At 45.7% G+C, this 13,170-nt stretch overlaps 1 protein-coding gene and 1 pseudogene across 13 annotated transcripts in view; both read left to right on the forward strand.

Annotated features, from left to right (window-relative positions):
* Positions 1-13,170, forward strand: part of NUP210L (nucleoporin 210 like) — a 161,088-nt gene that overhangs the window by 143,008 nt on the left and 4,910 nt on the right. For 7 of the 13 annotated variants that reach the window (XM_034936263.3, XM_055113455.2, XM_055113456.2 and 4 more), the window contains 3 exons: positions 665-814; positions 8,788-9,038; positions 9,718-9,922. In XM_034936263.3, the coding sequence (XP_034792154.1) occupies positions 665-814; positions 8,788-9,038; positions 9,718-9,922 (606 nt within the window). Of the gene's footprint in view, positions 1-664; positions 815-8,787; positions 9,039-9,717; positions 9,923-13,170 lie in introns of those variants that run through there. The other 6 variants (XM_034936276.4, XM_055113469.2, XM_055113477.2 and 3 more) reach the window with 2 other exon arrangements.
* On the forward strand, positions 12,614-12,697 carry LOC117978159 (small nucleolar RNA U3; annotated as a pseudogene).

The raw sequence follows: 13,170 nt of genomic DNA on the forward strand, positions 1-13,170 counted from the left end.
CAATTCTCCTGCCTCAGCCTCCCGAGTAGCTGGGATTACAGGCATGAGCCACCACCCCCAGCTAATTTTGTATTTTTAGTAGAGACGGGGTTTCTCCATGTTGGTCAGGCTGGTCTCGAACTCCCAACCTCAGGTGATCCGCCTGCCTCGGCCTCCCAAAGTGCTGGGATTACAGGTGTGAGCCACCGCACCTGGCCTATTTTTAATAGATTTCTAACTTCCCTGTAATCTATCTTACTCCCACTGACGCCAGGCATGGTGGGAGGCACCTGTAATCCCAACTACTGGGGAGACTGAGGCAGGAAGAATTGCCTGAACCGGGAGATGGAAGTTGCAATGAGCCAAAATCACACCACTGCACTCCAGACTGGGCGACAGAGCAAGACTTCATCTCAAAGATTTTTCAAAAAAAATCTTTGAAAAAAGACACTACCTATGTATGACATTGATAATGGAAGCCCCACTGTAGTCATTCACAAATTAGAATGCGAGGGTCTCACACTATTCTTTCACCTTGATTGAAGCAGAGGTGGGCAAACCAGCCACAACTGACCCTCTTTCTTGCTTATTTTTTTTATGCTTCAAAATTGCCTCCATATAATGGTCTCTCTTTTTACAAATTCTTGTTAGTGACAAAGCTATTTACCTCTTTTCTGCTTTTCAGGATTCTGTACCCCAAACCAGGCCTTGGCCATTACAAAAGTACTTCTTCCAGCGACCCTCACGCTGTGCCATGTACAGTTCAGTAATACTTTGCTAGACATTCCAGCAAGTAAAGTCTTTCAGGTCCATTCAGATTTCAGTATGGAGAAAGGTAAGTTACACCAGTTGAATCTGGTTTCCCCATTCTGTTTATCTATTTGTATAATTGTCCCATTCTTATTGGATTGCATTTATATCTGTAGTTTCATCCGATATATAACTGTGGAATCTTTGTCAGGCAACATTTTTGTTCAACCCGTTCAACTCTTTTTTTTTTTTTTTTTTTTGAGACTGGGTCTTGCTGTGTTGCCTAAGGCTGGAGTGAAATGGTGTGATCATAGCTCACTGTAACCTTAAACTCCTAGACTCAAGCAATCCCCCTGCCTCAGCCTCCTGAGTAGCTAGGACTACAGGCACATGCCATCATGCCTTTTTTTTTTTTTTTTAAGAGCAACGTGATCTTCCTATATTGCCCAGGCTGGTCTCAAACTCCTGGCCTCAAGCAATCCTCCTGCCTCAGCCTCCCAAAGTGCTGGAATTACAGGTGTTAAGCCACTGCCCCCAGCCCTATTCAAATAAGTTTTAACACATGCCTCCTAGACTATCCTGTGCTTTTCTATTATAATTTACTATTTTCTTGCTAGTCCCCATTCACTCTGTGAGGCTCTGCATTGTGTCTCATTTATCTTTCATTCCCAGCATGTAGCACAGTGTTTGGATGTTTTGTTGAATTGAAAGATATTCCAAATAAAAGAATAGGATTAACAAGTGGAAAGTGGAAATAGGCATGATGTTAGGATGACTTTATGTAAATCAGCTTATCTAAAAATGAAAGGATTCATATCAAATGTAAGGTATAGGGCCAGGCGCAGTGGCTCACACCTGTAATCCCAGTACTTTGGGAGGCCGAGGCAGGTGGATCACCTGAGGTCAGGGCTTCGGAGACCAGCCTGGCCAACATGATGAAACCCCATCTCTACTAAAAATACAAAAATTAGCCAGGCGTGGTGGGAGGCACCTGTAATCCCAACTATTGGAGAGACTGAGGCAGGGAGAATTGCCTGAACCGGGAGATGGAAGTTGCAATGAGCCAAAATCACACCACTGCACTCCAGACTGGGCGAAAGAGCAAGACTTCATCTCAAAAAAAAAAAAATGTAAGGTATAAATAAGGTAGTGCTTCATCATGAGAGAACCTCTAATGCTAGATCAGGCAGTCTGAATGGTTTGGGTCATGAGCAACCACTGAAGGAAGGTTCATTCAGCAAACTGTTTATAATACCTGATAGCAGGAGAAGATGTGAAGTTACAAAGAAAAGCAAAGTAATTTTTGGTTTGTTTGTTATTTTGTTTTGTTTTGTTTTTGAGACAGAGCCTCACTCTGTCTCCCAGACTGGAGTGCAGTGGCACTATTTCAGCTCACTACACCTCTGCCTCCCGGTTACAAGGTATTCTCCTGCCTCAGCCTCCTGAGTAGCTGGGATTACAGGCGCGTGTCATCACGCCCAGATAATTTTTGTATTTTTAATAGAGATGGGGTTTCACAATGTTGGTCAGGCTGGTCTCGAACTCCTGACCTTGTGATCCGCCTGCCTCAGCATCCCAAAGTGTTGGGATTACAGGCGTTAGACACCATGCCCAGCCATTTTTGTTTCTTTATTTTGTTTGCTTGTTTGTTTGTTTGTGTAGGGACAGGGTCTCCCTATGTTGCTCAGGCTGGTCTCAAACTCTTAGCCTTAAGTGATCCACCTCGGCCTCCCAAAGTGCTGGGATTATAGGCATGAACCACCATGTCCAGCCTAAAGCTTTTAACTTTTAGTGTTACCCTACCAGGTGATGAGTTACAGGGTAGACACATATATGTTTGTGACTTCAATTTATTGATGAAAAAATAAATCAGGCCGGGTGCAGTGGCTCACGCTCGTAATCCCAGCACTTTGGGAGGCTGTGGCGGACAAATCACTTGAGGTCAGGAGTTTGAGACCAGCCTGGCCGACATGGTGAAACCCCATCTCTGCTAAAAATACAAAAATTAGCCAGGCATGGTGGCAGGCACCTGTAGCCCCAGCTACTCGGGAGGCTGAGGCAGGAGAATCACTTGAATCCAGGAGGCAGAGGTTACAGTGAGCCAAAATCATGCCACTGCACACCAGCCTAGGCAACAGAGCAAGACTCCGTCTCAAAAATAAATAAATAAGGCCAGGCGCAGTGGCTCATGCCTGTAGTCCCAGCACTTTGGGAGGCCGAGGCAGGCGGATCACGAGGTCAGGAGACCGAGACCATCCTGGCTAACATGGTGAAACCCCGTCTCCACTAAAAAAATACAAAAAATTAGCCAGGCGTGTTGGCAGGCGCCTGTAGTCCCAGCTACTCAGGAGGCTGAGGCAGGAGAATGGCGTGAACCCAGGAGGTGGAGCGCAGTGAGCCGAGATCACGCCACTGCACTCCAGCCTGGGCAACAGAGTGAGACTCTGTTTCAATAAATAAATAAATAAATAAATAAATAAATAAATAGAAAAAATATATAGGCCAGGTGCGATGACTCACGCCTGTAATCCCAGCACTTTGGGAGGCTGAGGCGGGTGGATCACCTGAGGTCGGGAGTTCACGACCAGCCTCACCAACATGGAGAAACCTGGCATCTACTAAAAATACAAAATTAGTCAGGCATGGTGGCACATGCCTGTAATCCCAGCTACTAGGGAGGCTGAGGCAGGAGAATCACTTGAACCCAGGAAGTGGAGGTTGCAGTGAGCCAAGATGGCACCATTGCACTCCAACCTGGGCAACAAGAGCGAAAATCTGTCTCAAAAAATATATATATATAGGCCCAGCGCAGTAGCTAACGCCTGTAATCCACCATTTTGGGAGGCCGAGGGGGGCAGATCACTTGAGGTCAGGAGTTTGAGACCAGCCTGGCTAACATGGTGAAACTCCGTCTCTACTAAAAATACAAAAATTAGCCAGGCATGGTGGCGGGCGCCTGTAATCCCAGCTATTTGGGAGGCTGAGGCAGGAGAATCAATTGAAATAGAAGGAGGAGGTTATAGTGAGCCAAGATCATGCCATTGCACTCCAGCCTGGGTGAAAGAGCAAAACTCCATTTAAAAAAAAAAAAATATATATATATATATATATATATATATGTATACACACAGACATATGTGTATATGTGTATATATATGTATATGTATATGTGTATACATATGTATGTGTATGTATGTATGTGTGTGTGTGTGTGTATATGTATATATATGGCATGGTAAGAAAGCAGAAAGAGGCCAGGCATGGTGGCTCACGCCTGCAATCCCAGCAGTTTGGGAGGCCGAGGCAGGCAGATCACCCGAGGTCAGGAGTTCGAGACCAGCCTGGCCAACATGGTGAAACCCCATCTCTACTAAAAAATACAAAAATTAGCCGGGCGTGGTGGCACATGCCTGTAGTCCCAGCTACTCGGGAGGCTGAGGCAGGAGAATTGCTTGAACCCAGGAGGCGGAGGTTGCAGTGAGCCGAGATCGTGCCACTTCACTCCAGCCTGGGTGGTAAGAGTGAGACTCCATCTCAGAAAAATAAATAAATAAATAAAAATAAAGCAGAAAGAAAGGAGGAGTATCTACATGAAACCTAGAGGCAAAAATAAGTAAGGTTTTACAGAGGGAATGACCTTTAGAAGTATGACTAAGAGTGAACTAGATGTGAAGAGAACAGGACATTCCAGGCAATATAGGGCCCTAGAGAAGTTTGTTTTAGTTTTGGTTTGGTTTGGTTTTTTTTCCAAAGATAAGATGAAATCACTTGGGCCCAGGAGGTTGAGGCTGCAGTGAGCCATGATAATGCTACTACACCCTAGCCTTGGTGACAGAGCAAGACTCTGTCTAAATAAATAAATGAATAAAATAAAAATGAAGGCAGTTTTTGGCCAGGTGCGGTGGCTCACGCCTGTAATCCCAACACTTTGGGAGGCCGAGGCAGGTGGATTACCTGAGGTTGGGAGTTCAAGACCAGCATGATCAACATGGAGAAACCCCATCTCTACTAAAAATACAAAATTAGGGCGGGGCGCGGTGGCTCATGCCTGTAATCCCAGCACTTTGGGAGACTGAGGTGGGCAGATTACCTGAGGTCGGGAGTTCGAGACCAGCCTTACCAATGTGGAGAAACCCGTCTCTACTAAAAATACAAAATTAGCCAGGTGTGGTGGCACATGCCTGTAATCCCAGCCACTCAGGAGGCTCAGGCAGGAGAATCACTTGAACCCGGGAGGCGGAGATTGCAGTGAGCTGAGATCACGCCATTGCACTCCAGCCTGGGCAACAAGAGCAAAACGCTGTCTCAAAAAAAAAAAGAAAAAAAATACAAAAATACAAAATTAGCCAGACGTGGTGGTGCATACCTGTAATCCCAGCTACTCGGGAGGCTGAGGCAGGAGAATCACTTGAACCCGGGAGGCAGAGGTTGTGGTGAGCTGAAATCACACCACTGCACTCCAGCCTAGGCAACAGGAGCAAAACTCCATCTCAACAAACAAACAAACAAACAAACAAACACTGGGCGCGGTGGCTCACGCCTGTAATCCAAGCACTTTGGGAGGCCAAGGCGGTGGATCACCTGAGGTCAGGAGTTCAAGACCAGCCTGGCCAACGTGGTGAAACCCCGAATCTACAAAAAATACAAAAATTAGCCAGGCCTGGTGGCTCACGCTACTTGGGTAGTCCCAGCTACTTGGGAGGCTGAGGCAGGAGAATTGCTTGAACCCGGGGGACGGAGGTTGCAGTGAGCTGAGATCGCACCACTGCACTCCATTTTGCCTGGGCGACAGACAAGACTCCATCTCAAAAAAATAAATAAATAAATAAAGAATGAAGGCAGTTTTTAAGGATTTAGTGGCAGTATGTAGAATGGATAAGAAAAAGAAAAGAGGAGGCCGGGCACAGTGGCTCATGCCTGTAATCCCAGCACTTTGGGAGGCCGAGGAGGGTGGATCACAAGGTCAGGAGTTGAGACCAGCCTGACCCACATGGTGAAACCCTGTCTCTACTAAAAATACAAAAATTAACTGGGCGTGGTGGCACACGCCTGTAATCCCAGCTACTCAGGAGGCTGAGGCAGGAGAACTGCTTGAACCCAGGAGGTGGAGGTTGCAGTGAGCCAAAATTACGCCACTACACTCCAGCCTGGGCGATAGAGTGAGATTCCATCTCAAAAAAAAAAAAAGAAAGAAAGAAAGAAAAGAAAAGAAAAAAAGAAAAGAGGAATAGCCTGGCCACAGTGGCTCATGCCTGTAATCCCAGCTACTCAGGAGGCCAAGGTGGGGGAATCCCTTGAGCCCAAGAGTTCAAGGCTGCAGTGAGCCGTGATCACACCACTGCACTACAGCCTGGGCAACAGATGGAGAACCTGTCTCAAAGAAAGAAAAGAGGAATAACGGCAGGGCATGGTAATCCCAGCACTTTGGGAGGCTGAGGTGGGCAGATCATTTGAGGTCAGGAGTTCAAGACCAGCCTGGCCAACATGGTGAAACTCTGCCTCTACTAAAAATACAAAAATTAGTAGGGCACCTGTAATCCCAGCTACGTGGGAGGCTGAGGCAGGAGAATCACTTGAACCAGGGAGGCAGAGCTTGAAGTGAGCTGAGATTGCACCACTGCACTCCAGCCTGGGCGACGGAACGAGACTTCGTCTCAAAAGAAAAAAAAAGACGGCCAGGCGCAGTGGCTCACGCCTGTAATCCTGGCATTTTGGGAGGCTGAGGCAGGTGGATCACGAGGTCAGGAGATCGAGACCATCTTGGCTAACATGGTGAAACCCCGTCTCTACTAAAAATACAAAAAAATTAGCCGGGCGTGGTGGTGGGCACCTGTAGTCCCAGCTACTCGGGAGGCTGAGGCAGAAGAATGGCGTGAACCCAGGAGGTGGAGTTTGCAGTGAGCCAAGATCGCGCCACTGCACTCCAGCCTGGGCAACAGAGTGAGACTCCATCTCAAAAAAAAAACAAAAAAACAGGCAAGGATACCTGTGAAGGGGCAATAATGCAAGCATGAATTGATAAGGGTCTAGACCAGACTAATGGGTCTGGACCAGACTAGTAAGGGTCTAGCCCAGACTAATTATCCATAATTATCCAATTGCAATAATCCTAGCATGCATTGATAAGGGTCTAGACCAGACTAATAGAGAAATACTAAGAAGGGGCAGATGTCAGAGACATTTCAGAGAAGGAGTAAGCAAGATTTGGAAATGATTGGATATAGGGATGAAGGAAAGGATGTAAAGACAACTAAGGCCAGGTGCAGTGGCTCATGCCTATAATCCCAATGTTTTAGGAGGCTGAAGTGGGAGGATCACTTGAGCCCAGGAGTTTGAAACCAGCCTGGGCAACATAGCAAGACCTTGTCTCTCAAAAAATAAAATAGCCAGGCATGGTGGCGCGCACCTGTAGCCCTAGCTCTGAGGCAGGAAGATTGTTTGAGCCCAAGAATTCAAGGTTTCAGTGAGTTGTGATTGTGCCACTGCAGTCCGGCCTGGGCAAGAGCAAGACTCTGTCTCTACAAAAATAATAAATAGTCCAGGCATGGTGGCTCACGCCTGTAATCCCAGCACTTTGGGAGGCTGAGGTGGGAGGATCACGAGGTCAGGAGATCGAGACCATCCTGGCTAACAAGGTAAAACCTCGTCTCTACTAAAAATACAAAAATTAGCCGGATGTGGTGGCAGGCGCCTGTAGTCCCAGCTACTTGGGAGGCTGAGGCAGGAGAATGGCGTGAACCTGGGAGGCAGAGCTTGCAGTGAGCTGAGATTGCGCCACTGCACTCTAGCCTGGGCAACAGGGCGAGACTCTGTCTCAAAAATATATATAAAATAATAATAATAGCAATAAATAAAAATTAAAAATTAGCCAGGCATGGTGGCACATGCCTGGAGTCCTAGCTGCCTGGGAGGCTGAGGTGGGAGGATTACTTGAGCCCAGGAGTTTAAGGCTGCAGTGAGGTAGAATTGCACCACTGCACTCCAGCCTGGGCAACAGTGTGAAATTCTGTCTCTTTAAAAAAAAAAAAAAAAGACAGCTAAGGATTAATCATGGGTAACTGGAAAAACAGTTCCTACCATTGATAAAAATAATGACACCAAGAGGTGGTCTGATACATAAGTTATTAATGATGCTCAAAGCTTGTCTGTCTTTCACAAACCCTTTCCTGAGTTCACCAGCACTGACTACTTCATTCTATATCCCCAGCTCTTAATTGCCCTGCTTGTGTTATATCATTTAATACTCCCTGACATGTTGAATAAGAATGGTATTCTTAGCCAGGGAGCAGTTTCTCACGCCTGTAAACCCAGCACTTTGGGAGGCCAAGGCAGGAGGATCGCTTGAGCCCAGGAGTTTGAGACCAGCCTGGGCAACATAATGAAGTCCCATCTCTATAAAAAATATAATTTTTTTTTTTTGAGACGGAGTCTTGCTCTGTCCCCAAGCTGGAATGCAGTGGTGCGATCTCAGCTCACTGCAACCTCCATCTCAAGCAATTTCCCTGCCTCAGTCTCCCAAGTAGCTGGGATTACAGGTACCCACCATCACACCCGGCTAATCCTCGTATTTTTAGTAGAGATGGGGGTTTCACCATGTTGGCCAGGCTGGTCTCGAACTCTTGACCTTGTGATCCACCCACCTCAGCTAAAAAATACAAAAATTAGCCAGGCACAGTGGCTCATGCCTGTAATCCCAGCTACTCGGGAGGCTGAGGTGGGAGGATCGCCAGAGCCTGGGAGGTCGGGCTGCAGAATGCCATGATCACGCCACTGTGCTCTAGCCTGCACGACACAGCGAGACCCTGTCTCCAAAAAAAAGAAAGAATGGTATTCTCAGTAAACAAGTTTAGTTGTGGTTTCTCTAGGAGTATTTTTCTTTTTATTTGGCATCCTCCTCATAGTGGCCAATATTGTGCTGATATTGAATACTCAAAACTAAATTCACATTTTCTCTTTTGCTGAATTTGCATGTCACAATTTTCCCTTCCTATCCTAATTCAGTTGGCTCAATAGAGCCTCTGAACCTTCCTGCTCAGTTTTTCCTCCTTTTTTTTCCAGGGGTTTATGTCTGCATAATCAAGGTTCGACCGCAGTCAGAGGAGCTGCTACAGGCCCTCAGTGTGGCTGACACCTCAGTCTATGGGTGGGCTACACTGGTCAGTGAACGTAGCAAGAATGGAATGCAACGAATCCTCATTCCTTTCATCCCAGCCTTTTATATTAACCAGTCAGAATTGGTTCTTAGCCACAAACAAGATATCGGGGAGATAAGAGTACTGGGAGTGGACAGAGTTCTTAGGAAGCTAGAGGTATGTTAAGAACTGAACCAAAACAGAACAAGAGATCAGGAATTTGAAAAGATAGTTTTCATTCTCACTTCAAGGGCAAAAGAAGTTACTGAGTGACCTAATAAAAATTACCATAGGAAATGACAAAATCAAATGAAGAAAACCCATCTCCTTCATAATGTCAGGCAGGCTCCCAGAGTCCAAAATCTAGGTCATAAGCTTTGTCAACATACCTAAAGGAGTAAAAAAAGTAAATGATTGGCCGAGCGCGGTGGCTCATGCCTGTAATTCCAGCACTTTGGGAGGCCAAAGTGGGTGGATCACAAGGTCAACAGATCAAGACCATCCTGGCCAACATGGTGAAACCTCTTCTCTACTAAAAGTACAAAAATTAGCTGGACGTGGTGGCGGGCACCTGTAGTCCCAGCTACTCGGGAGGCTGAGGCAGGAAAATCGCTTGAACCTGGGAGGCAGAGGTTGCAGGGAGCTGAGATCGCGCCACTGCACTCCAGCCTGGGTGACAGAGCGAGACTCCCTCTCAAAACAACCACAACAAAAAAGTAAATGATTTGATTGTCGGCTAGCTAGCTAGAAATCCAGATCTTGACAATTATTGTACTGTATATGTTTCAGATTGGAACATACTGATACAAAGTTGATTTTTCTTCTTTTAAATAAAAGGTTTTATCTTTTCTCCAAGGTCATCTCCAGCTCCCCAGTTCTAGTGGTCGCTGGCCATAGCCACTCTCCCCTCACTCCTGGCCTGGCCATCTACTCTGTAAGAGTGGTCAACTTCACTTCCTTCCAGCAAATGGCATCACCTGTTTTCATCAATATTTCCTGTGTACTCACCAGTCAAAGTGAGGCAGTGGTAGTGAGGGCTATGAAAGATAAGTTGGGTGCAGGTAAGCATCAGAGATTCCTATTTATAATCTAGAGAGGAAAAGAAGAAAGAATGTATTACATTAGTACCCCCCATCTGCAGTTTTGCTTTCCGCATTTCACTTAACTGTCAACCACGGTCCAAAAATAAACGAAAAACTCCTGAAATAAACAGTTTAAATTGTGCACTGTTCCAAATAGCATGAGGAAATCTCACACTGTCCTGCTCTGGTCCCCAACCATGAATCATCTCTTTGTCCAGCATGTTCACACCGTATACACTATCAGCCCTTTAGTCACTTAGGAGCAGTCTCTGCTATCAAATCAACTGGTATCAAGGTATCACAGTGCAGTGCTTGTTTCAAGTAACCCTTATTTTACTTAATAATGGCTCCAAAGCACAAGAGTGGTGATGCCTGCAATTCGGGTATGCCAAAAAGAAGCTGGAAAGTGCTTCCTTTAAGTGAAAAAGTGGAAGTTCTCAACTCAGTAAGGAAAACATAGTACGTAGAGGGTTCAATATTATCTGTGGCATCCACTGAGGGTCTTGGAACATATTCCCCACAGATATGGGGGGACAGATGTTATCACAGTTTAGTTAATGGGAAACATTCAGCCACTTGACCAAGATTACTCAAACTAGTTGAGGCATGAATCTTCCAAACCTACCCAAAATTCAACCTTTAGGTAGCTTTCTTAACACTACCTAAATTTTATATTTAACTTATATATTTAAGAATAGTTGTCAGCCAGGCATGATGGCCCATGCCTTGTAATTCCAGCACTTTGGGAGGCCGAGGTGGGCAGATCCCTTGAGCTCAGGAGTTCAAGACCAGCCTGGGGAACAAGGCAAAACTCTGTATCAACAAAAAAGTACAAAAAAAAAAAATTACCTGGGCATGGTGGCATGGACCTGTGGTCCCAGCTACTCGGGAGGCTGAGGCAGGAGGATTGCTTGAGACCAGGAGTTCAAGGCTGCAGTGAACTGTGATTGTGCCACTGCACTCCAGCCTGGTGACAGAGCAAGACCCTGTCTCAAAAAAAAAAAAAGGAAAAAGAATAGTCAGTTTAACACGAGTTTGCCAGCTTTGTAAGTATATTATTTGCCCTATTTTAAACTTTTTTTTTTTTTTTTGAGAGAGTCTTGCTCTGTCACCCAGGCTGGAGTGCAATGTCGTGATCTCGGCTCACTGCAACCTCCACCTCCCAAGTTCAAGCGATTCTCCCGCCTCAGACTCCTGAGTAGCTGGGATTACAGGCACACACCACCATGCCCTGCTAATTTTTGTATTTTTGTAGAAATGGGGTTTCACCATGTTGGCCAGGCTGGTCTTGAACTCCCGACCTCAGGTGATCCACCCGCCTTGGCCTCCCAAAGTGCTGGGATTACAGGCATGAGCCACCGCACCCGGCCAATCTTATTGATAAATGTTTTGTTGTCTTCAAAAGTATTTAAATCTTTTTGCATCAGGCAATGGGCCAATGTTGACCCTAGAACCAAGACTTAGCTTTCCCAAATCCTGATTCCCGGCATTACCTAGTTTAGGAATAATGCCACATTGGATAGGATGGGAATAGTTACGAAAAGGTGTTAGAAAAGCTAGAGAACCATCAGTCTCCTTATATTGTATTTGTCACGCCTGCTTCCCCACCCCTCAAGGGAAGCTACTTAATTACTGGGAACGATCTAAGCTAAATTATAGTATATCTCCTAATGGGAAATAGGTTTTTGCTGATGTTTACGTGAGCATCTGGTTTGTATTGATCATTATCCTAAGCACATTTATATGCTTTTGGTTTAATTCTCATAACTCTAGGAGGTAGGTATTTTTCCCCAAGAGCTGAGGAAACTGAGATGCTGGCGCAGTGGCTCACACCTGTAATCCTAGCACTTTGGGAGGCTAAGACTGGAGGATCACTTGAGCTCAGGAGTTCAAGACCAGGCTAAGCAACACAGCAAGACCTTATCTCTACTAAAAATCAAAAGAATTAGCCAGGCATGGTGGCATGCACCTGAAGTCCTAGCAGGAGGTTGAGGTGGGAGGATTGCCTAAGCCCAGGAGGTTGAAGTTGCAGTGAGGCATGATCACACCACTGCACTCCAGCCTGGGTGACAGAACGAGACCCTGTCTCAGGAATTAAAAAAAAAAAAAAAAAAAGGATCTCTAGATACTATCACAGAATGTATTGGAACACAGTTTTTAAATCTAGAGACCATGGATCCCCACAAAGGTCCATAGATAGAATTCAAGGTGTCCATTACCCAAGTGGAGAAAAATTGCATCTTTTTCTTTCCTTTTTTTTTTTTTTTTGAGACAGAACCTCACTCTGTCGCCCAGTCTGGAGTGCAGTGGCACCATCTCAGCTCACTGCAACCTCCACTCCCAGGTTCAAGCAATTCTCCTCCCTCAGCCTCCCAAGTAGCTGGGATTGCAGGTGCCCGCCACCACGCCCGGCTAATTTTTGTATTTTTAGTAGAGGCAAGGTTTCACCATGTTGGCCAGGCTGGTCTCGAACTCCTGATCTCAAATGATCCACCCACCTTGGCCTCCCAAAATGATGGGATTACAGGCGTAAATTACTGTGCCTGGCCGTGCATCTTTATTTTCAATTGACCACTAACTTAAAGTTAGCACTTCCACTGATTATTAATATAGGCAGCAAGCCACCATAATATCAGCAGTATTGTGTGCTTTTGTCACCAACAGAATTCATTGACTATACTTTCAGGGATCATTTCTATAGTTCATTACTAGAGAAGTTTCTCAGAATGTATAGAGAAAAAAAGAATCCACAGATATATTCATGTTCCTACTGCCAGATTTAAAAAATATTTCTCTTAAAAATTACAGTAATTGGCCAGGTGCAGTGGCTCATGCCTGTAATCCCAGCACTTTGGATGGCCGAGGCGGGTGGATCACAAGGTCAGGAGTTCCAGACCAGCCTGGCCAACATGGTGAAACCCCGTCTCTACTAAAAATAAAAAATAAAAAAAAAATAAATAAAAATAGCCAGGTATAGTGTCATGCACCTGTAATCCCAGCTACTCGGGAGGCTGAGGCAGGAGAATAGCTTGAACGGGGAGGCGGAGGTTGCAGTGAGTCGAGATCGCGCCACTGCACTCCAGCCTGGGACAGAGCAAGACTCTGTCTCAAAAAAAAAAAAAAAAAAAAAAATACAGTAATCACCAGCCTGGGCAACATGGCAAAACCCCATCTCTACAAAAAATACAAAATAATTAGCCAGGTGTGATGGCCTGCAGTCCTAGCTA

The sequence above is a fragment of the Pan paniscus genome, chromosome 1 (genome assembly GCF_029289425.2).
Source record: "Pan paniscus chromosome 1, NHGRI_mPanPan1-v2.0_pri, whole genome shotgun sequence".
Lineage (NCBI taxonomy): Eukaryota > Metazoa > Chordata > Mammalia > Primates > Hominidae > Pan > Pan paniscus.